General features: G+C 37.7%; 1 protein-coding gene across 1 annotated transcript in view; it reads right to left on the reverse strand.

Annotated features, from left to right (window-relative positions):
* LOC128663152 (fer-1-like protein 4) overlaps window positions 1-25,668 on the reverse strand; it is a 284,642-nt gene that overhangs the window by 253,624 nt on the left and 5,350 nt on the right. Inside the window, exon 2 of the mRNA XM_053717349.1 lies at window positions 9,061-9,116. Within this exon, the coding sequence (XP_053573324.1) occupies window positions 9,061-9,116 (56 nt within the window). The remainder of the gene's footprint in view (window positions 1-9,060; window positions 9,117-25,668) is intronic.

Below are 25,668 nucleotides of genomic sequence, written 5' to 3' on the forward strand. Positions count from 1 at the left end.
GGCTAATCAAATGCCATATATGTAATATTTGCCAATTAAAAAGTATATGTGTACCTTTTTTTTTTTCAATCTATCCATGAAAAGGGTTAAATCTGTGCCTATAATAATGCTTCTATTACAATGTTATGCTGGCCCACTGGGATGAACTCTTTTTTTTTTATTTTAAAAGACAATTTTCAATTCCAATGATTAACCAATTAGTGTGTGTGTCATATGACATTCTTGAAGTCCAGCCATTTGAGAGCCCTTAAGAAGAGAGTGGGTGGGACTGCTCTCTATGTCACAGCCCAGCCAAAAGAGGAAATTAAGGGGGCGGAGGAACAGAAGATACCAAGTAGGATTATAAATCTTCTTTTATAATATATATATACCGTATATATATATATATATATTTATATATATATATATATATATGTGTGTGTTATGGGTAAAGTCAGATAATATCCGGGTAATCCTAGGATTACACAGATAAATCTGACATTCCCAAGTGGCTGTGGGTAAAGCCAGATGTACTTTAATTCTCCCATCTACACTATTTTTTTTGCTTCCGTCTGGGGGGGGGGGGGGTGTTCAAGAAAGGCGCCGGCCGATGCTCTGGCATCCACCCCAAGTGAACCTTGGGGAATCATGTTTACAAGGGGGGCTTTGCCCCCTTGAACCCCCCAGGCGGAAGATGGGGGAATTACAGTGCATCGTATATATGTTGGATGCAGTGACTCGATAAAGCGCATGCACTCTGAGGGGATTTATGATCTTATATCGGACTTTACCCACAGCCGCTTGGATAATGTCCATTTTATCTGGGTAATCCTAGGATATATACACTTTTTAAAAGACTAATTATGCATGGTTTGCTTGTACACTACATTTTTTTTTAAATGCAACATTCTTAAAGTTTGAAATGAACCATCACTTTATTATAACATTTCAAAGAACTGTATGTTTTTTCACAGTTGATGTAGCCGGATTTTCAACATATTTGCTTATTTTTAGGTGGTGGTGGAATGTGAACATTATATATTGGAAAATTTTATTTTCAGTAAGACACTCAATCATTTACAGTAATAGCTATTAATATCAGTTAGCCACTTTAATCTTTAGATAACACATATATTTAGTTTGATATGTTAGGACAAATAAAATCTGCACCCTCTGGAATTTCCAATAGTGTGTAATTTATACTAGTGACATTTTTGGACCAAATTCCTTTCCTTTGACCTACTAGAATGATACTAATAAACACGTTTGAATAACTTAAACCCCACCCCTGTGCAACAAGATTGCACTATTAGGTGATAAGGATACCTAGCAACCAATTAAAACACCTACACAGTTCTACTCAAACACAGTCAGATTAACTGGGACTAAGCTAGGTCACAAATCAGAATGACACAAATAATCCTCAAATATGGCAGATAACAGACACGTTATTTTCATCTAGTGTTACTTCATTACTTAACCCCTTAGGGACCAGACCGTTTTTCAATTTTCTTACCGTTAAGGACCAGGGCTGTTTATACATTTCTGCAGTGTTTGTGTTTAGCTGTAATTTTCCTCTTACTCATTTACTGTACCCACACATATTATATTCCGCCATTAAATGGACTTTTTAAAGATACCATTATTTTCATCATATCCTATCATTTACAATATATATATATATATATATATATATATATATATATATATATATATATATATATAAATATATATATATATATAATGAAAAAATTTCAAAAAACACACTTTTTCCAAATTTGACCCCCAATATCTGTTACACATCTACAACCACCAAAAAACACCCTTGCTAAATAGTTTTTAAATTTTGTCCTGAGTTTAGAAATACCCAATGTTTACAAGTTCTTTGATTTTTTTGCAAGTTATAGGGCAATATGTACAAGTAGCACTTTGCTATTTCCAAACCATTTTTTTTTCAATTTTTTTTGACACAAATAGCAATTTAAGAATACATGTACTGAAAACATTAAGGGTTACTGCCAAAGAACATACCAATATGTGTTCAGCATGTATAGGTGTGTCAGGTTCTCTGGGGGCTAAAAGGCCTTATTTTTAGGGGGCGCATTCCAGTTTTCCAACTTGGAATTTTCACATCTGGTCATCATGCACCCATGTCCTATTTTGAACATTTTTGAAGCTGGCCAATGTAATTTACCCCAATCAAACCATATATTTTTGAAAAGTAGAGACACTATGGTATTTTAAATGCTGGTATTTTAACACTTTACATGTAATAATTCTATCACAAGTCTTTGTCAAACTTTTGGGTAGTCATTTTTTTGTGTTATTTTTCACACACATTGTACTTTAGGCATGGATTCGCAGTTCCTGTTATGTGTTACTGCCAAATAACACCTCAATATGTTTTCAACAACATCTCCTGAGTACAGTGATACCACCCATGAATAGTTTTGTCAGGTTCTCTGGGGGCTAAAGGCCTTATATTTAGGGTGCGCATTCCAGTTTTCCAACTTGGAATTTTCACATCTGTCATCAAGAACCCATGTCCTATTTGGGACATTTTTAAAGCCGACCAATGTAATTTACCCCCCATCAAACCGTATATTTTTGAAAAGTAGACACCCTAGGGTATTTCAAATGCTGGTATTTTAACACTTTCCATGCACTAATTCTACCACCAGCCTTTGTCAAACTTTTGGCTAGTCATTTTTTGTGTTATTTTTCACACATGTACTTTAGGCATATATTCTCAGTTCCTGTTATGTGTTATTGCCAAAGAATACCTTAATATGTGTTCAGCAACATCTACTGAGTACAGTGATACCACCCATTAATAGGTGTGTTGGGTTTTCTGGGGGCTAAAAGGCCTTATTTTTAGGGGGCGCAATCCAGTTTTCCAACTTGGAATTTTCACATCTGGTCATCATGCACCCATGTCCTATTTTGGACATTTTTTAAGCTGGTCAATGTAAATTACCCCCATCAAACCATATATTTTTGAAAAGTAGGCACCCTAGGGTATTTCAAATGCTGGTATTTTAACACTTTCCATGCATTAATTCTACCACCAGTCTTTGTCAAGCTTTTGGGTAGTCATTTTTTTGTGTTATTTTTCACACACATTGTAATTTAGGCATGGATTCTCAGTTCCTGCCAAAGAACACCCTATGCATGGTTTGTTGGCTTGTTTGGGGGTGCAATGCCAAACTTCTGACATGTGTTAGTGTTTTTTTTAATTTGACATATCTTCTTTGCCTATTTTCTTTTTGGGGGCCTTTTTACGCACCCCAATTTATTTGCTTGCCATGAACGTGCATATATTTAAAAAGTTGTCATCCTAAGGTAATATATATGTAGTATTTTGATGCCTTTGATGCAACTGTTTTAGCCAAAAAAAATTGAGAAAGCGTGTGGTGGTAATTTTTCATTTTTACACACATATTGATTTTTTACTGTGATTTAAGAGAGCCTGTTTAAAGTTATTGCAAAAAACACTCCAGGTTGTTCTCTGCAAGACCTCCTGAGTACACTCATGTCCCCCATGCATAGGTTTGCCAGGATTTTGGGAAGGTTCAGTTACAATTGTATAACTTGTAATTTGAGTTGAAATTGAGAGTATTTCTTCTGATAGGCCTATCTTTAGTTTGGGGCATATTGCATACCCCAGTTTGATTTATTGCCATGAAAGTGTATATATTTGAAACGTTGACACCCCGAGGTATTGTATATGGATTTCTTTGATTCCTTTGATGCAACCATTTTAGCCAAAAAAATTGGAAAAAATGTATGGTGGTAATTATTCCATTTTCATTTTTACACACACATTGCTTTTTGACTATGATTTTAGAGAGCCTGTTGTCGGTTATGGTAAGAAAACAAAAGGACAGGTTGTTTTCTGCAATGCTTCCTGAGTACACTAATGCCCCCATGCATAGGTTTGACAGGGGTTTTGGTAAAATACAGCACCAATTTTAGAACTTATAAAAAATAGAGCAGTGAAATCTAAAAGTCTGGCACAGTAAAAGTAAAAACACAAACAAACTCAGGAACAGTAAATGTAAACAAAAACAAGAAACTGAACAGGGTTTGCTTTTTTGAACAACAAAAAAGCGTTGTGGGTTGCAATCTGTATTAACTAAATTGCCACCTTTTTGTACCTGCTAGGTCAACCCCACCCATATGCCAGTTATAAGCCTTGATGCACACTGGCTTCCTTGTGCTCGCAGCTCTGCCACATACAGAGACCTCCACAGTCCTCTCTGAGTGGATGGTGGTAAGAAGGTAAATATCCTTCTTGTCTCTGTACTTAACTGCCATCAGCTCCTCTTGGCACAGAGCTGAGGTCTCCCCACTTCATAGCCGGGTGCGTGCAAGTTGTTCAGGGAAACCTGCGCGGTTCTTTCTGATTGTACCTTAAGCTACTGTATCAAAACAATACAGTAGCTTGAACAAAGGGACACTTGTATAAAAATTGTCTAGATAAAAGTGGTACCCTTTGTTCATCAGGGGTAAAATCAGGTCCCAGACAATCTTGCCACTGGTTCCCATATGTTCTGGGCAACCTGGAGGGTCAAGGTGGCTATACTTTTCCTCGTACACCACGAATGCCTGAGTATACCCAGTCTTGCAGAGCTTATACACTTTTACACCATACCTGGAGCGCTTGAAAGGAATATACTGCTTGAATCCCAGCCTTCTCTTATACTTCATCGGGGATTCATCCATGCATATATTCCTTCCAGGTGTATAAGCCTCTGCAAACCTGGCAGCAAAGTGGTTAATCAGGGGGCGGATTTTATACAGCCTGTCAAACTGGGGATGCTCCCTAGGGGAGCACAGGCTGTTGTCGCTAAAGTGCATGAAATGTAGACTCATTTCATACCTCTTCCTCAACATACACTGGGAGTAAATGCGGGTAGAACAGATGGGGCTACTGCTCCAGTAGGAGTGGCTGGAGGGCTTCTTTATGATGCCCATCAGCATAATGAATGTCCAGAATTTTTTTAAATCTGGCCCATCGATGGGGGCCCATTGCTGCTTTGACAAAAAAGAGTCAGGCTTTGCAGCACGGAACTGATGTGCATATAAATTAGTTTGGGCGACAATGTTCCCCAATACATCATCACCCAGAAACACCTCCATAAACTGTTGGGGGCTAAATCCTGCGACATCCATATTGATGCCAGGATTTGCATTGAAGGGTGGGATATCTGGCCTCTGCCGTTGAGGCGCTACCCACTGCTCAGCAGCAATGCCAGCTGGAGCAGCACGTGTCCTTCTGGCAGGGGGGCTAGCAGCCACAGATACATCACTAGATACATCACTAGCAGCAGACATTGTATCTAGTGATGTATCTGAGCACCTGGCAGGGTCACAATCAGGGTCTGAGTCAGACATAGATGCATCAGACTCTAACGCAAGGATGGCATAAGCCTCCTCAGCACTATATAACCTCTGTGACATGATCACAATAACTTTATTTAGTGATCTGTCACAAAAAAATCACTAAAAAAATAAATAAAGCATAATAAATAAAAGTATAATAACCCCTAAAAAAATGCACAGACAGCAAAAAAGTGATGCTGCACAGATACATCACTAGATACATCACCAGCAGCAGACAATGGCCCCTATTTATCAAGGTCTGGCGGACCTGATCCGACAGTGCGGATCAGGTCTGCCAGACCTCGCTGAATACGACGAGCAATATGCTCGCCGTATTCAGCACTGCACCAGCAGCTCACAAGAGCTGCTGGTGCAACGCCGCCCCATGCAGACTCGCGGCCAATCAGCCACCAGCAGGGGGGTGTCAATCAACCCGATCGTACTCGATCGGGTTGAATTGCGGTGATGTCTGTCCGCCTGCTCAGAGCAGGCGGACAGGTTATGGAGCAGCAGTCTTTGTGAGCTTGATAGATAGGGGCTTGATAGATAGGCCCCATTGTATCTAGGGATGTATCTGAACACCTGGCAGGGTCACAATCAAGGTGTGAGTCATACATAGACGCGTCAGACTCTAACACAAGGATGGCATATGCCTCCTCAGCACTATACAACCTCTGTGACATGATCACAATAACTTTATTTAGTGATCTGTCACAAAAAAAATCACAAAAACAAATTAACCCCTAAAAAGATGCACAGACAGCAAAAAAAAAGTGCTGATGTGCAAGAGCCAGTGATTTATAGTGATCACTGGCAAGATAAGGGTTAACGGTTCTGAAAATAGCCTTTGGGTCTCATAATTTTACAAATTCCTACCTAAAACTACCTAAATCTCTCTCCCTAAACACAGATCTCTATCTCTCCCTCCCTAAAACACAAGTGAGGAGAGGGAGGGAGGGAGATCCACACTGGTCAGAGTCAATATTTACTAATATTGACATGACCAGACAAATGGAAATTATTGTAGTAATACATTTTATTATAGGGGCAAGCTCTGATTGGATTCTATGATGAGGCAGGCTAGGGATACCCCCAGAAGCCCCATGATGCACTGCGTTTAGAAAGGCAGCACCATCTTGGAATCCACATGGGTTGGGGGAGAGGGGGCTATAGGGTTTAATTTTTTATTTTTTTATTTATTTATTACTTCACTGAGTGCCTCAACCCCTGGAGCCACTCAGCACACAGTCAGAGCATCGGAAGCCTGCCCGATGGCTTCCGATGCTCTGCTACACTGCCATACGCCATGTGGCACAACCCAGAAGTGATCGCTTACAGGGAGTGATCACTTGGCAGCCCGGCAGTAAGGAGCGGTATTGCAGGATGCTTTGACATCAAGGCATCGCTTCAATACCCTTAGAGCGGCTGGAATCGATAATGATCGCTTCCAGCGCTCATATTCGCGGCGGATGTGCTAGGTACGTCCGCGGTCCTTATGGGCCCTTTTTTGTCGGACGTGCCTAGCACATCCACAGTCATTAAGTGGTTAAATACAGGTATAAACCTCTGCAATCAATATGACAAATAATAAATTGCCAATGACAAAAAAAGTGTGCTAATTTTATATAACACCATAGCTGCTTACTCAAAGTTTCTGTAGGCCAGGAATTAAATGGGACCATAAGAGAAATTAAACTTTCATCATTCAGATAGAACAAGCAATTTTAAACAACTTTCCAATTAACTTCTATTATCTAATTTGCTTTGTTTTCTTAGTATCATTTGTTGAAGAGAATACCTACGTCAGCTGACCTAAAGGTAGTTAGCTGCTGATTGGAGGCTGCATATACATGTCTCTTGTCATTGGCTCACCCACTATGTTGAGCTAGCTCCCAGTAGTGCATTGCTACTCCCTTAAGAAAGGATAGTAAGAGAATGAAGCAAATTTGATAATAGAAGTAAATTAGAAAGTTGTTTAAAATGACATGCTCTATCTGAATTATGAAAGAAAATAAATGGGTTTTATATCCCTTTAAACAGATCCAATTTACTTTTATAATCAAATTTAGCTCTCTCTCTTGATACCTTTTTAGCTCCTTTCCATGAGATCATGCTGAGGTAGGCTCAGGAGTGTGCACATGACTTGAGCACTATATGGCAGCTCTGTTTGCAGTAATGTAAACAACAACAATAACAATGTTATGCATAACATACCTCAATATGCTCTCATGGAAAGTTCCAACAAGAGAAAGATGTAAATTTGATAACAGAAGTAAATAAAATTTTATATATATATATAATCGGGATCATGAAAATTTATTTTGAGTCCCATGCAAACTTAATATAGAGTCAGTGATACCAAGGAACGGGCGAAAATAAATAAAATATGTGCAATGCATGGGTACTGTAAAGTTGCTTCCCCTTTAATGTGTTCCCAGTGATCAACTAGTTCATGGATAGCTGTATTACCTTTATTCTGTCATTAGAAAGAGCTGCTTTCTCCACCTATACTAAATATTACAACACTGCAGTAATGGCTACAGAAAAACTTTGTAAACAAGAGAGATCAGAATAAATTAACTTCCTCTAGTGGGGGTGGAAGAGAAAGATACAATGATCTGCTGCTTGCCTGTGTACATTGTCTTTTTAATTAAATATCTATGGGGGGACAGTATTGTGAGTTTAATGTCCTGTTAAACATTTGGGAACAAATTCACAGTTAAAATTCTTAGTAACAAAATATTTCAGTTTTGAGTATGAAACAAAATCATCCTAAAGCTCCAAAGTGAATGGAAAACCAAGCTCATAGGGGTCGATTTATCATGCTGTAGCGTATCATGCCTGCCCTACATCAATAAATGCTGACAGCATACGCTGTCGTCATTAATCATTGCACAAGCATTTCTAGTGAAGTGCTTGTGCAATGCCGCCACCTGCACATTCGCGGCCAATCGGCCGCTAGCAGAGGGTGGCAATCAACCCGATCAGGCTGATTGCTGTCGGCCACCTCAGAGGTGGCGGATGAGTTAAGGAGCATCGGTCTTACGGCCGCTGCTTCTTAACTTCTGTTTCCGGCGAGCCTGAAGGGGCCTTAATATATGGGCCCCATAGAGGCTCCGAATGGAGCTTGAGGGCCTGCGTCTCGCCAGAAACACAAGTTATGAAGCAGGGGTCTAAAGACCGCTGCTCCATAACCCTGTCCACCTGCTCTGATGAGGCGGACAGTAATCACCGGAATTCAACCCGATTGAGTACTATCGGGTTGATTGACACCCCCTTGCTGGCGGCCGATTGGCCGCGAGTCTGCAGGGGGTGGCGTTGCACCAGCAGCTCACAAGAACTGCTGGTGCAATGCTGAATACGGAGAGCGTATTGCTCTCTGTATTCAGAGATGTCTGTAGGAGCTGATCCGCACTGTCGCATCCGGTCCGACAGACATATAATAAATAGGCCTCAATGTCTCAAAAGAAGTGCTCTCACGACCTGCACATACTACATAACAGTTAATCTACTAAAAAATGTGATACATCCTTGGTATTATAAAAACTTCATATCTGTTTTGGACAATATTGTTTTATTGGCTTGGTTACAATCAATTAATAGAATCTGTGTTGCTTGTTTCATTTTGTTCCCAATTATTCACACATTTGTATAATGTATTATTACATTTACATTATGTGTATTCTAAATCATTACCTCTCCAAACTCTGCAACGGATCCTGTTTTGACTTTCTTTGTCCTGTGTGTAAAACCTTGAAAGACAATAAAATAATAGGAAAGTATTAGAGAATAGTCATAGAAGGGGAGAGAGAGCAAAGCTTTAAGGAGACACTCAAGTCAAAATAAACTTTTATGATACAGAGAGATCATGTCGTTTTAAGACACTTTCCAATCTACTTCCAGTATCTTTTTATATATACATACTTTCTGGGGAACAAGATCATACTGGGCATGTGCACAAGCTCACAGGGTAAATGTATACTAGTCTGTGATTGGCTGATGTCTGTCACATGATGCAGGGGGCCGGAAAATAGGAGAAAAAATAATTTTGTAAGAAAAACAAATCAACTGCTTATTAGAAAATCAGAGTAAGTGTTATTGCAATGTCTTTCTTTATGTATTTATTAATTATGTAATTCTACTGCATTAAGGGTTCCTTTAAATTAAAATTTCAATTAACACAGTCAAAAACTTTCACTTTCCTACTTTTAAGTATTCGTGAACTCGTTCATTAAAGTACTTTTTTTTTTTAATCTCTATAGCTTTATTGAAATATATATATATGGTATCTAAATATGTTCGTAACCTCATGGCAGTAACCAAGCAGTTAAAGGGACATATACTGAAACATGAGTCATCATCTAAATCAGTGTTTCCTCAAGTACCCCCAACACTCCTTGTTTTCATTATATCTGAACCAGTGCACAGGTGAAGTAATCAGCTGATCATGGTTACAAACCTGCTCTCATCCATCAGCTGATTATTTCACCTGTGCTCTAGTTCAGCAATAATGAAAACCAGGGGGTACTTGAGGACCGCGGTTGGGAAACACTGATCTATATGAAAGAGCTGCTTTTAAACATATTTTGACTGAAAAAATGGGAAGTATAAGATGTTTAAAATTAAAGTGAAATTAACTATTATATTAGCAGTAAACATTCAGCTAGATTGCGAGTTTTGCATTATGAATGAAAAAGCATTGTTATGCCTCATAACGATGCTTTTTCCCTAACGCCGCATTACAAGTCTTGTCAGAATAGCTGTACCGCACACCTTTTTGACCGTCACGCAACGTCAGTGCTGCACTTTATTACGAGTTTTGCTGTGAGGCCAAAAAGTGAGCGGTACAGCCTAAAAGGACAAGATCTGTACCGCCATCTAAAGTCAGTAGTTATGAGTTTTACACTACAACGCTGTAGCATAAAACTCATAACTAAACTGTTAAAAAGTACACTAAAACCCATAAACTACCTATTAACCCCTAAACCGAGGCCCTCGCACATCGCAAATACTAAAATAAAATTATTAACCCCTAATCTGCCGCTCCGGACATCGCCCCCACTTAAAAAATGTATTAACCCCTATTCCGCCACTCCCCGACATCGTCGCCACTATAATAAATCTATTAACCCCTAAACTGCCGCCCTCCCACATCGTAAACACTATTTAAAGATTATTAACCCCTAATCTGCCGTCCGCCCACACACCCGCAATAATAAACCTATTAACCACTAAACAGCAAGCCCCCCACAACGAAATATACTAAAATAAACTATTAACCCCTAAACCTCTGGCCACCCACATCACTACATAAATATATTAACCCCTAAACCTAACCCTTACGTAACCCTAAGCCTAAGTCTAACCCTAAGACCCCTAACTTAAATATAATTAAAATAAATGTAAATAAAGCTTACAATTATTACCTAAATAATTCCTATTTAAAACTAAATACTTACCTATAAAATAAAACCTAAGCTAGCTTCAAAATAACTAGTAGTTACATTGTAGCTAGCTTATGTTTTATTTTTATTTCACAGGTAAGTTTGTATTTATTTTAACTAGGTAGACTAGTTAGTAAATAGTTATTAACTATTTACTAACTACCTAGCTAAAATAAATACAAATTTACCTGTAAAATAAAACCTAACCTGCCTTACACTAAAAACTAACATTACAATAAAATAAAATAAATTAAATTAATAAAATACAATTATCTACATTACAAAAAAAAATAAACACTAAATTACACAAAATAAAAAACAAAATTATCAAAAATAAAAACGAATTACTCCTAATCTAATAGCCCTATCAAAATAAAAAAGCCGCCCCCCTCCAAAAAAAACAACTAGCCTACACTAAACTACCAATGGCCCAAAGAAATCAACTCTTTTACCTGTAAAAAACAGAAACAACCCCCCAACAGTAAAACCCACCACCCACACAACCAATTAAAGGTGAAAAAAATCCTATTGGCTGTTGCAATCAGCCAATAGGATTGAGCTTTAATCCTATTGGCTGATCCAATCCGCCAATAGGATTGTGCTTGCATTCTATTGGCTATTCCAATTAGCCAATAGAATGCAAGCTCAATCCTATTGGCTGATTGCAACAGCCAATAGGATTTTTTCACCTTTAATTCCTATTGGCTGATAGAATTCTATCAGCCAATCAGAATGTAAGGGATGCCATCTTGGATGACAGCACTTAAAGGGAAACTTCATTCTTCTGCGACCATCAGAAGAAGAGGATGCTCTGCGCCGGATTTCTTGAAGATGGACCCGCTCCGCGCAGGATGGATGAAGATAGATGATGTCGTCTGGATGAAGATTTCTGCCCGCTTGGATGAAGACTTCTGCCGGCTTTGATGAGGACATCTGCCCGCTTGGATGAAGACTTCTGCCGCCTGGATGAGGATGGATGTCCGGTCTTCGAAAACTGTAAGTGGATCGTCGGGGGTTAGTGTTAGGTTTTTTTAAGGGTTTATTGGGTGGTTTTTATTTTTAGCTTAAGGTTTGGGCAATGTAAAAGAGCTAAATACTCTTTTAAGGGCAATGCCCATCCAAATGCCCTTTTCAGGGCAATGGTTAGTTTAGGTTTATTTAGATAGAACTTTATTTGGGGGAGTTTGGTTGTGTGGGTGGTGGGTTTTACTGTTGGGGGGTTGTTTGTATTTTTTTTTTACAGGTAAAAGAGCTGATTTCTTTGGGGCAATGCCCTGCAAAAGGCCCTTTTAAGGGTCATTGGTAGTTTAGTGTAGGCTAGGGTTTTTTTATTTTGGGGGGCCTTTTTTATTTTGATAGGGCTATTAGATTAGGAGTAATTCGTTTTTATTTTTGATAATTTTGTTTTTTATTTTGTGTAATTTGGTGTTTATTTTTTTTGTAATATAGATAATTGTATTTTATTAATTTAATTTATTTTATTTTATTGTAATGTTAGTTTTTAGCGTAAGGCAGGTTAGGTTTTATTTTACAGGTAAATTTGTATTTATTTTAGCTAGGTAGTTGGTAAATAGTTAATAACTATTTACTAACTAGTCTACCTAGTTAAAATAAATACAACCTTACCTGTGAAATAAAAATAAAAAGCTAGCTACAATGTAACTATTAGTTATTTTGAAGCCTTTCTTAGGTTTTATTTTATAGGTAAGTATTTAGTTTTAAATAGGAATTATTTAGGTAATAATTGTAAGTTTTATTTAGATTTATTTTACTTATATTTAAGTTAGGGGGTGTTAGGGTTAGACTTAGGCTTAGGGTTACGTTAGGGTTAGGGTTATGCTTAGGGTTACATTAGGGTTAGGTTTAGGGGTAAATATATTATGCAGTGTTAGTGATGTGGGAGGCCAGAGGTTTAGGGGTTAATAACTTTAGTATAGTGGCGGCGACATTGGGGGTGGCAGATTAGAGGTTAATAAATGTAATGTAGGTGGCGGCGATATCGGGAATGGCAGATTAGGGGTTAATAAGTGTATTTAGGTGGCGGCGATGTTAGGGGCAGCAGATTAGGGTTTAATAAGTGTATTTAGGTGGGGACGATATCAGGAGCAGTCAGGAGCAGCAATTAAGGGGTTAATAACATTATGTAGGTGGCGACGATGTTAGGGGAAGAATATTAGGGGTTAATAACATTATGTAGGTTGCGGCGATGTCGGGGTGGCAGATTAGGGGTGTTTAGACGTAGTTTTTATGTTAGGGTGTTAGGTTTAAACATAACTTTTTCTTTTCTCATAGACATCAATGGGGCTGCGTTACAGAACTACAGTTGCAGGTGTTAGGCTTTTTTTTGCCGGCTCTCCCCATTGATGTCTATGGGGAAATCATGCACAAGCACGTCAAAACACTGCTTGTATTTGGGTGAGGTATGGTGCTCAACGCCACCATATCGCCCACGCAAGCCTGTAATAGCAGCGCTATAGAGAGGTGAATTATTAACGCTTTTGTGGCGCTCGTTAATTTCCCTATAGCGCTGAAAACTCATAATCTAGCTGAGTGTATTTTCTGCTCATGCACCTTGGCACAAATCAGTCAATGAACATTAACAGGAAGTACAAAGGAGCAGTACTGAAAAGTGCTTATTAGCCAGTGAGAAAGAGCAGGAAGCAGGAAGTGCACAACATACACACATGTATACAATTTTCCTTTGAGGTACCATCAACAAAGCATTTCTATATAGAAACCATACAAGCAATTACTTGCACTACATGGCCTGTAAATGTATTAGCTTTGGTAATATATGTATGAGCTCTAATACTTTACTATTAGATAGAGCTAAAAGGGTTGAAGTTTAAATGAGACCACCCTGTTCTCGTTAGGGATGTTCTATATAGGTGGCAGAGACCACAAAAGGAATGGATGCAGAGTATAAATGATTTTAAATGCATCACATATTGATAGGGTATTAGACTAGAACTCACCTAATGCAGGCAGGTGAGCTTATATGCACATAAACAATGTGATATAACATGTGTAATAACAGTTCTAATACAAAAAATAAAAAGACAACAATAATAGCAAGTTTGTGGAAACCAGAAGGAAGCATTAACATTGCCATATAAGTCATTTTCATATAGGCAAGTTCTCTACATATTATTTTGTGCTATATAAACGCACACAAAGTTTGCTGAATTTCATAGACAAGATGGTAGCTAGGCTGGATTTCATTTTCAGCTGGTATTAGAGATGAAGAAGTAGTTTGATATCAAGGAATAAACTGGCAAGAGATATGCAATCTACAATTAGAAAAAGCCCTACAGAGAAAACATCCTACATAAGCATCACAACCAAAGCCTCGACATTCAAAGCTTGTGGTTAACTGCAAAATACAATACAGATACTAGGGGACCGATTTATCAAGGGCCCCTGATGTCCCTGTTTCCACGAACCTTCAGGCTCGCCGGAAACAGCAGTTAAGAAGCAGCGGTCTTAAGATACGATCGGGTTAATTGACACCCCCTGCTAGCAGCCGATTGGCCGTGAATCTGCAGGGGGCGGCATTGCACAAGCAGTTTACCAGATAGAATTCTATCAGCCAATCGGAATCAAGGTAGAAAAAATCCTATTGGCTGATCCAATCAGCCAATAGGATTGAAGTTCAATCCTATTGGCTGATTAGAACAGCCAATAGGATTGAGCTTGCATACTATTGGCTGATTGGAACAGCCAATAGGATTTTTTCTACCTTGATTCCGATTGGCTGATAGAATTCTATCAGCCAATCGGAATTGAAGGATGACGTCATTTAAAGGACCCGTCATTGTTCCAGTCGCCGTTGAACGAAGAGGATGCTCCACGTCGGATGTCTTGAAGATGGACCCGCTCCGCTCCGGATGGATGAAGATAGAGATGCCGCCTGGATGAAGACTTCTGGCCGTCTGGAGGACCTCTTCTGCCCAGATAGGATGAAGACTTCGGACCGTCTGGAGGACCACTTCTGCCCGGTTGGGTGAAGACATCTCAAGGTAGGGTGATCTTCAAGTGGGTAGTGTTAGGTTTTATTAAGGGGGGATTGGGTGGGTTTTAGAGTAGGGTTGGGTGTGTGGGTGGTGGGTTGTAATGTTGGGAGGGTATTGTATTTTTTTTTACAGGTAAAAGAGTTGATTACTTTGGGGCAATGCCCCGCAAAAAGCCCTTTAAAGGGCTATTTGTAATTTAGTGTAGGGTAGGGATTTTTTTTTATTTTGGGGGGCTTTTTTATTTTATTAGGGGGATTAGATTAGGTGTAATTAGTTTAAACAAATTGTAATTATTTTATTATTTTTTGTAATTTAGTGTTTGTTTTTTTAGTAATTTAGTTTATTTTATTGTAATTAATTGTAGTTAATTTAGGTCATTTATTTAATTATAGTGTAGTGTTAGGTGTAATTGTAGCTTAGGTTACGTTTTATTTTACAGGTAAATTTGTATTTAATTTAACTAGGAAGTTATTAAATAGTTAATAACTATTTAATAACTATTGCACCTAGTTAAAATAAATACAAAGTTGCCTGTAAAATAAAAATAAACCCTAAGCTAGCTACAATGTAACTATTAACTTAGGGTTTATTTTATAGGTAAGTATTTAGTTTAAAAAAGGAATAATTTATTTAATGATAGGAATATTTATTTAGATGTATTTAAATTATATTTAAGTTAGGGGGTGTTAGGGTTAGAGTTAGACTTAGATTTAGGGGTTAATAACTTTATTATAGTGTCGGCGACATTGGGGGCGGCAGATTAGGGGTTAATAATTGTAGGTAGGTGTCGGCGATGTTAGGGACGGCAGATTAGGGGTTAATAAACTTTAACTAATGTTTGTAAGGCGGGAGTGCGGTGGTTTAGGGGTTAATATATTTATTAAAGTGGCGGCGATGTACGGTCGGCAGATTAGGGGTTAAAAATTGTATTTAAGTGTTTGCAATGTGGGGGGGGGCTCGGTTTAGGGGTTAATAGGTAGTTTATTGGTGTTAGTGTACTTTTTATCACTTTAGTTAAGAGTTTTATGTTACGGCGTTAGCCCATAAATCTCTTAACTACTGACTTTTAAATGCGGTAGGAGTCTTGACAGGAGAGGGTGTACCGCTCACTTTTTCCAAGAAAAGATATCCCATTGAAAAGATAGGATATGCAATTTACGTAAGTGTATTTGCGGTATGCTCGAGTCGCGGAAAAAAGTGAGCGGTACACCTGTACCTGCCAGACTCGTAATACCAGCGGGTGTTAAAAAGCAGCGTTGGGACCTCTCAACGCTGCTTTTTAAGGCTAACGCAAGACTCGTAATCTAGGCACTAATCTTTTAAAATAAAATTTATATTTTTCTTATATCCGACTAAGTGTGGTTAGCTGTGTAGCGCATCTTCTTTACTTTCTACATCCTTACTGTTCTTTCACCATGTGTTTGATTAAAAAAAGTTCCGACACCTGTTTTGCCTGAAAATGATTTTTCAAGGATACATCCTTTACCTCCAAACCAGATATTTAAGTGCCATGCTGTTATATCGTTGGTTACCATCATCCATCTATGTAAACTTTCATGCACTTTGGCGCCAATGTGTTTGTGTATCTGGAACGAACACCAGTCTACTTCCGGTTCTGGTTCATGTCATCCAAAAATGTGTTGATGGCAAAACTAAATGTTGTAGGTGTTCTGGGAAAATGGCGAAGTTGTGAAATTAGCTAAACATGTCACAGGAAGTGACTAGCTACTGGCAAGTGGTAGAGACCAGAAAATGAGATCTTTTACTAGTATTACTGGTACCTGTGTTCTGGGAAAATGGCGAACTTGTGGAATTAGCGAACCACGTCACTTCCTGTGACGTGAGATCAGCTGTTTCACAAAGTTTGACCATATTGCGCATGCGTGCCAGCATCATTACATACCTGGCTGCATACGTCACTGCTACAGTTTCAAGATCCGTGAAATTCCTGGACCCTCTTTACCACGCATGCGCGGCATTTTAAACTGTCAATAGGCGCCCCGCTTTGCAGTACGTTTATACGCATTCCCATTACAGTTACACAGTGACATTAAAGAAATTAATTGTTCAAAACTGTTTGCTTGTTCATACAATATTGTTTTACACAGTAGCTCCTTTTTCAGTTCTTATATAAAAAAAATTCTATTTAATTTTTAAATGACACTGTACCGGTATAACTGGAATGGGAATGCGTATAAACATATGCAAAGCGGGGGCAGTATTGACATTTTCAAATGCCTTGCATGCGAGGTAAAGAGGGTCCAGAAATCTCACGGATCTCGAATCTGTAGCAGGGACATCTGCGACCAGGTAAGTAATGATGATGGCACGCATGTGCAATATTGTAAAACTTTGTGAAACCACAGATCCCACGTCACAGGAAGTGACATGGCTCGTTAATTCCACAAGTTCACCATTTTTCCAGAACACAGGTACCGGTAATACTAGTAAAAGATCTAATTTTCTGGTCTCTACCACTTGCCAGTAGCTATGTACAACCAAAACTGTAAAGGGTCAGTCAACTATAAATTATATATATTTTTTAATTCTACTGTATTATTAGTAGTATTATTAGAATTATACCCCCCCAAAAAAAAAATAGATATATCTTGCATTAAAAACATTCTTCTTATTGTTGTGCTGGCTTATTCTTATCAGCCAATACTGCTGTAGGATCATTTCTTATCAGTATGCGGCTCAGGATCAGAATCAGTTATGCACTCATTGCTTGCTAGTTTCAGTTTAAACTCAAACTGCAAATGGACATGAAACCATGATTCTGTTAGAGAATACAATTTTAAACAACATTCCAATTTACTTCTATTATCAAATGTGCTTCCTTCTTTAATAGCAATGCACATGGGTGAGCCATTCACACAAGGCATCTATGTGTAGCCACCAATCAGCAACTTTTATAATTTTTTCATACATATATGCACTTCTTTTGTTTTAAAGCTAACAGGAAGACTCTCTAGTCTCTAGCTGATAACTAGAACCCTTACTGCTTTGTTGGTAGAAACTGACAACAGCTCATAAGCATAAAAAGAAAGAAAAAAATCTCAATACAAACAAACAACTGCTTTATAAATAAACTTAGACATTGTGAAAAGCCCTCCTATAAACAACAAAAGAAAAATGTGGCCTCTTTTTATATGCAATTCGTTTTATTTCTCCAGACAAAGTTCTGTAAGGACCCTGACAACAATTTTTAGTTAAAAAGAAAAATACTCTGGTTTATATGCAATAAAGAAAACAAGTGATGTTTGTGTCCAGTTGTACACAGGCATGCTAGTATTTCCTATACATGATAGAAAATGTACTGGTTACAGGAAAGGAGATTTCATCTTCAGCAAAAGAAAGGTATTTTTCCATTGAGTCCAGTCTGGAACAACTCACTACCCAGAGAGACAGCAGATTCAGCCAGCAGATTCAGCGAATACTTGTAAAATGGTTTTAATGTTGAGCAAAAAAGTGTAATCAGGGGTCAAGTCCTACAAAAAAAAGTGTGGGAACTCACTAAGACTTCCACCCCCTCACAATTAATATTGTTCTATACACACATACTGTATTTATATGTATATAATCTATACACTTTGGTTAATAAAATCAAATTAAATTCAATGAAGAGTTGAATGGCTGCCTTTGGGGCTGATACTCCATCTCTTTTACAGAGTCTCAGCCACCTAAAGTGCAATAGTCCTATTTCTGCTAAGGGGAGCTAAATAAACCCAGAGCAAGTCACACAGAAATGTAAGCACCATGTATTCCACACAGTGTGGGGTGATCACACAGTAGGACCGCTGACAGGCTTGCATTTTGTGTATTGTAGAGCGTTTTACTGCTGATTACTAGAGGATTTCACTATCCCTCAAACTAGACTATGTTCCAGCTCCTCCCATAATCAGCAGCAGTGTTTACTGAAGCATTTTTATACCCTGTCCAGTGGGGAACTTAGTTTCTCCTGGAAAAATAGTGCAGGAACTCCGTTCCCATGCATTCCCGCTGGACTTGATCCCTGAGCAGGGATATACTAAAAACTATTTTTAATTTGTTTTAATAAGCAGTTAGTATATCCCTGCTCTGTGCTAAGTTTTTGTACGAGGTGAATCCTCGTTCCATACACGCCCCCGAACCGTGCCAGCTGATTGGTTGATTCAACCAGGAAACATCTCCTGACATGACTGGAGAGGCTAACCCTGACTGGCGGACGTACCATCACGTGACCAGCGGCCTGATATCGGGAGTGAGTCTGCCGGGCGACTTAGAGGTCTCGGCTTGCTGTATATGGCACTGTGTGCTGTGAGTTTGAAATTGTCTGTCCCCTTCATGTTCCCTTGATAGACGATATCACCCTATGAGGTGCCTCCTTTCTGTCTTACAGGATTTGTTACTTAATTAATTGCTCATAAATTATATTTAAGCTGAGCACTCATTACATGTTGCTTTCAAACCTGTTTGTTAATTGTTATTGTTAGAATATATTTAATTTCTTACTCACTCCCATTATTCTGTCCCTTTAGCTGGAAAAAGTTGCTTCAAAGGATCAAGTTGTTATACCCGTTGGGCATCTTTCAGTCACTAATAAGAATCCTCCACCCAATTACACATGGCTCACACTGTATGATTAGAAGAACATTACTGCAGGCTTCAGATTTCTCTGTATTGTTATTTAATATAATATTTAAGTTTATATCGCAGAATGTTTATCAAAAAAGAGATTATTTTATCAAATAAAATAAATATGTGGTATTAATTTACAAGACAGAGACATCAAAATTTCAGTGATATCTTGTTTGTGCTGTAAATAACATATATAGAATGAAAGATAGATATATAGATAAATAGATAGATAGATATAGTATAGCTGCATACATTTTACGTTGGCCAGACTAGTTTTCAGGTGTTTGAAATTATGGATTGTGGGAACAAAATTCATTGTAATTTGGTATATTTGTGGGCACCATGAATGACTATAAATGTTGACATTTTGGAATATATCAGTTGAGTATTTTAGGTGTTGAAAAAAATTACTTTTCTGTACCTCTTAAAATTCAAATGATTCGCTAAACCTACAGCAAAAAGTACTGCACCAATCTTAATGACATTTCACATGCAAATATTTTTTTGTTAAGTAGGTGTTTTTTTGTGCAGAAATGATCAGTTGTTGCTGAGATATAAATGTTTAAATTCAGTTAAAAAAAATCAAGCACATGTCAAGAGACTAAGTCATGCTTTTTCAAAAAACAATAAATACCTGCATAATTTTTATGTTATCCTGTTACGTATTATGAAGTGTAAGATTGGAACTTCGGGCCTGTTCACATTCTGCTGGCTATGAGCAACTTATTAAATGGCAAGTAGGACAACATCCTAATGATCCTTGCATAGCATAGGTTTAAAAGAACTTTGCCTTTCAACAAAGGAGACTTTTATTATGTCTTTTGGACTTGTCTGATGAAAAGACCAGACGCAGGTCACGGTCTGGGTTGCCATCCATGTTTCAATGTGAATAATGTACCCGAGTCTCATGTAATGAGCATTTCTTGTTATATGTACTGCTTTCTTTTTGTTTATTAATAAAACTTTTGAAAATGAAAAAAAAAAAATCAAGATAAAGCAAAGGTTTCTTGAAGTTGGTCTTATATTTAAGTACAATTCAAACTACATATACGCAATACACCACCACATATGCTTCATACACACACATCAAACATTAAAAAAGCATGAAAGCTCCAAAATTAAACTGCCCCAGCAAAGACTAGATTATATTTTTATAGTATTACATTATGGTGGGGTTGTTTACATATATTTTGTGCCATGGGGTAGCTCCAAGCCAAATAACTGGTTGAACAGGGTTAGTGGAGTAAATTCAATATAAACAACAAACAAGTGACCCTAGAAAGCTGCCACCACAAACTCTGCATTCTCCTGAGATAGTTTTAGATAATACTGTCTAATATCTTTGTTTGGCACCAATAATTCCAACACAACACTCATCAGCACCACTAGTACTGTGTCTCCTAACTATATTTAATTTCTACATCCATCATCTTTACATATGGAAGTGAGATGTACGTTTCAATACCAGTCCTCTGAACACCAATAGTAGCTTCTCATCATTATTGCTAAAACTGGAAATTATATTTGTCTCCCATATGCCCTCCACAAGTAGTCAATGGCAGTGGGAATGATGCTGAAAATGTTTATGTAATCCTGTTTTTACAGAGAATAAAAGTATTGATGGTGTTAGGAGACACATTAATAAGCAGTTAGTTAAGTATTGACAAGGTCTACCCAATGTGTTTAATGTGTTTCACTTAAGTACAGTGGCGGCTCTAGATGTGTGTGGGAGGACTAATAAAAGTGTTAAAAATATTGAAAGACACAGCACACATAATATATGGAGCCACTTGGCAGAGCATGCACTGCCCTTCACAGCTCAACAGGGGTGCTAAACCTGTGTTTAGAAGTGCGTAGCATCCGCATAGAACCACCACTAAGTAATTATGATAAATCAACACATGCAATTAATAAATTCATATTATGTTGCCTAATTTATAATTATGTTGTTTTGTTTTTTTAAATATCCAAATACTAAGTGACAATTATACATAAACATTTTGATGATTGTATTTTAGGTGTGTCCCAGAGACTTTGCTTAATAATACAATTTTAGCTATATTCAACTCTATTTAGCCAGGGGGAAAATCATGTTTACTGAGTATGAGTAAAAACAGTTAGAAAAAGCTGTGCAAAGCTAGATGAAGGAGGTCAAAATGAGATTAAATAGTCATGGCTATTTAATTAGATAAAGCCAAACGCCACATGAAAATTGCTTGTTTTATGATGTACTGACAGGTGTACCTCAGAGATATTGCGGGTTTGGTTCCAGACTACCGCAATAAAGTGAATATAACAATAAAGTGAATCATACTAATATAAAAGTTATTTTTTACACTATACTGTAATCTATTAAGTGTGCAATAGCATTATGTCTAAAAAAAACAATGTATACCTTAATTAAAAAATATTTTATTGCTAAAAAATGCTAACCATCATATGAGCCTTCAGTAAGTCATAATCTTTTTGCTGTTGGTGTGTATATATGTATATTTATGTGTGTATATATGTGTATTTATGTGTTTATAAGTGTATATATGTTTAAAAAATGGTGCTGATTGACTTGCTCTACACAGGGTTGGCATAAACCTTCAATTTGTAGAAGGAACAATATCTGCGAAGCGCAATAAAGCGAAGAGCAATAAAATGAGGTATGCCTGAATTGGGAAGATGTGTTGTGAGGGTTTTCAAAGCAAAAACTTGGTTTTATGATGAACTGGATTGGCCACAGATTTGGAAACCTTGTAAAAACCTGTACAAAGCATTTCACAAAGCTCTTCTAATGCATTAGAATAGACATTAAATGTGGCACAATGACCGCACTGTTCTACATAAGGGATGACTTATCACACCTTTGAAATAAAGGGAAATATGTAGACAGTATCCCCCAAGATCTATCCAGTGCCTTTAAAATATTAGACCACTGGATCATCATTAGTAATGTGCAGGAAAAGATCATTACCATTTTTTCTGAGTTCCACAGAGACTAGAAGTGCAATTTGTCCTCTTCAAAATTTGTGTTAGGTAATCTGTATTGTAATAAACGTTATGTGACCTGGGGGGCGGAGCTGACTCCTGCAGGACTCATCTCTATGAAGCTCTCGATTATAACATAATTCTTTCTGGATTTTACCTATAAAAATAATTTAATCTACACATTTGGAAACATATATCTTAGTGGCAGACAGAGAGTGGATGTTTGGACTGCGACCCTGACCTATGCTCTTTGGGAACGCCATTTACAGCTACCGCTAACCTTAGTGGAGGGGCTGCCGCATATATCCCCCCCCCCCCAGATTCTGGGTTACAAGGCACAGAGACAGATGTGCAAATCTAACATCTAAACCATCAGTTTACTATTCAACCTGTGCAATGAATCCCTGGACAGCTAGCAGAAACGGAGAGACCACATTGTTCCCAGGACAGACTTACTGCAGCGAAATGGAAAACCTGGGCTTCATAGAGAGGACAATGCAAAAGACCGGCGATTCCAAACTAGGCTAAAGAGAGATAACACTAACAGCTGCAGGCGTATGGGATCTAAGTGGATAGTTCTCTGTACCAAGGCTAAGATGGCCTATATTGCTTTACAAATGTGGATTGCACTGGAAAGGTCCCTTGAGAGACCAGGGACGATCTGGGGTAGGCTGAGGTTTAAAACATATAATAATGCCATTTTACGGCTGCATAGTCCTACAAGACAACTGCTTTGCCTATTATTTATATATTTTTTTTATTTTTATTTGTTTATTTTTTATAAACAGGTGATACAGTGATGAAAAATAAACAGGCTGTGTTACAAATGTCATCCATTTAAATAACATCAATTAAAGCCTTATAATGATATACATATGAGTTTGGTTGTTGGATTACACTGTATTGCGAGACCCTGTAAGGTTTTAGATTAAATTTGATATTTTATAAAATCTCATTTCAAACTTTATGAACAGCAACGTAACATCATGACAAGAATAAAAAAAAAAAAAAAATATAGAGCTATAAAAATAAAATTAAAATAAAATTGAAAATATACCGATCTCATCTTAATTGTCTTGCTCCATTAACACTTTTCTACAATTCTTACATTTCACTTCTTTTGTAATGAATGATCATATATTGCAGAAGGGGAGGGAAGGGGGGAAGACAGGGGCAGTATAGTAGCAGTCCAGGGGGTCAATTTATCAAGCTCCGTATAGAATGCTGCTCCATAACATGTCCACCTTCTCTGAGGCCGAATACGATCACGTTAATTGACACCCCCTCCTAGCGGCTGATTGGCCGTGAATCTGCAGGGGGCAGCATTGCACCAGCAGTTCACAAGAACTGCTGGTGCAATGATAAATGCCGACAGCGTATGCTTTCGGAAATTATCGATGTGCGGCGGACATGATACGCTACATCGTATCATGTCTGCTCGCACATTAATAAATATACCCCTAAGAGTGTGTATCTGCATTATAGTTTATATTACATGTTTAAAACGTACTTGAAGCTCAAGGAGGTCTGGTAGTATTGTATGTGTGATCACGTGTTTTAGGGTAAAGTTTCACTCGAGTGATATCCCATATGAATTTCATATCATGGAAGAACTCTAGATGGTTAATTCTAAAATATCCATATTCTTCCAGGATAAGAGTATTCTCCATGTTGTTTATCCATTCATGGTAGTAGGTTCAGTAAGGCTGTTGTCGGATCTAGTATATATTGTGTATTTTGTCCAAATATTGTCTCAATAAAATTCTGTATATTTTCCCAAAATGGTTTCAGTCTGTGGCACTCCCACCATATATGTATCAATGTTCCTTTTTTCCCGCAGCCTCGCCAACACTGGTCTGAAGAGGTCAGAAAGATACGTTTCAACCTGGCTGGTGTGGGGTACCATCTGGTTAATAATTTATAATTGGTTTCTAGAAATTTAGTTGAGGATGAGGATTTTCTAGTGTTGTTTAAGAGGCGTTTCCAATCCATTTCTGTGAGTGTTTTGCTTAAATCTTTATGCCATCTCTCTATATATTCTGGGAGTTTAATATTTTGTGCTGTTATTAAAAGCTTTCTGGCCCATGAGAGTGTGTTGCGTGCTGGAAGTTCTATTGAACAAAATTGCTCAAATGGAGTTAGAGATCAAACTAGTGCTTCTCTGGATGGGGGTGTGAGCAAAAAGTGTTGTATTTGACAACGTTTTAGCCATTTAGTAAAAGCTCCTCCTAAAATGTCAGTTAGATCTTGTCTGTCTTTGAGCTTGTTTTCTCTGAGTAATTTATATATTGGAACTGTGTACCCCATTTCCCATTTAGTTGTGGTGTTTATGTCAAATACTTTCCCTCCTAGCAGTTCAGCATTAGCTGAAATAGGGGACAGAGGGGACCTCAACGTAGAGATATTTGGGTGTCTTTTGATAATGGTGTCCCATAAATCAAATACTTGTTGGAGTAATGAGTATGCACTTAACCATGGTGGTCGGTTCTGTTTTGCTATCCAGCATAAAGCCCCGGGCAAAGGTGAGTGTAGGATGTGTCAGTCCATGGGCATCCATGCTTTTGTGTCACTATTGAGATGCCAGTCTATTATTCTTTGTAAACATGTAGCCTGGTAATAAATCTCAATATTGTTCAATCCCAATCCTCATTCTTTGATCAACCTGTACATCCTTATGCTTTTAATTCTAGGTTTTATTGTTCCCCATACAAAAGAAATTAGGGTTTTCTGTGCTTGAGTAATAAAATTGTGTGGGAGATTGATCGGTGCTGCTTAAATTGTGTATAGTAATCTGGGGAGAATATTTATTTTCAGGATTTGTAGTCTGCCCCACCAAGAAAATAGGCGGCCTTTTCATGTGTGAAGGTCATTTTGTATTGTAATTAGATTACTAAAATTTAAGTCAAATATTATTTTTGAATTTGGGGATAAATAGATCTGGTTTCTATTTATTTTTTGTATTATCGCCACATCAGTTACATATAAGATTTTACTTGCTATTTAATCTGACAGTTCTACAAGTTGAGGTAATAATATATTTATATATATATAGAAAGGGGAACTAACTCAAAGTTTAATTATATATTATATATTTATTCACATAAATGAGTATCCAACTCTAATTTCTCTGTCTTGTTCTCTGCAGCCGAGAAGGCAGGACAGACATTCTACCTCTCCAAATACATATTTCTTTTTATTTGTTTTTGTTCTAGCCACACTTTGGCTAGATAGACATATTTTCCCTGACTTAG

This window comes from Bombina bombina, chromosome 1 (assembly GCF_027579735.1).
Source record: "Bombina bombina isolate aBomBom1 chromosome 1, aBomBom1.pri, whole genome shotgun sequence".
Lineage (NCBI taxonomy): Eukaryota > Metazoa > Chordata > Amphibia > Anura > Bombinatoridae > Bombina > Bombina bombina.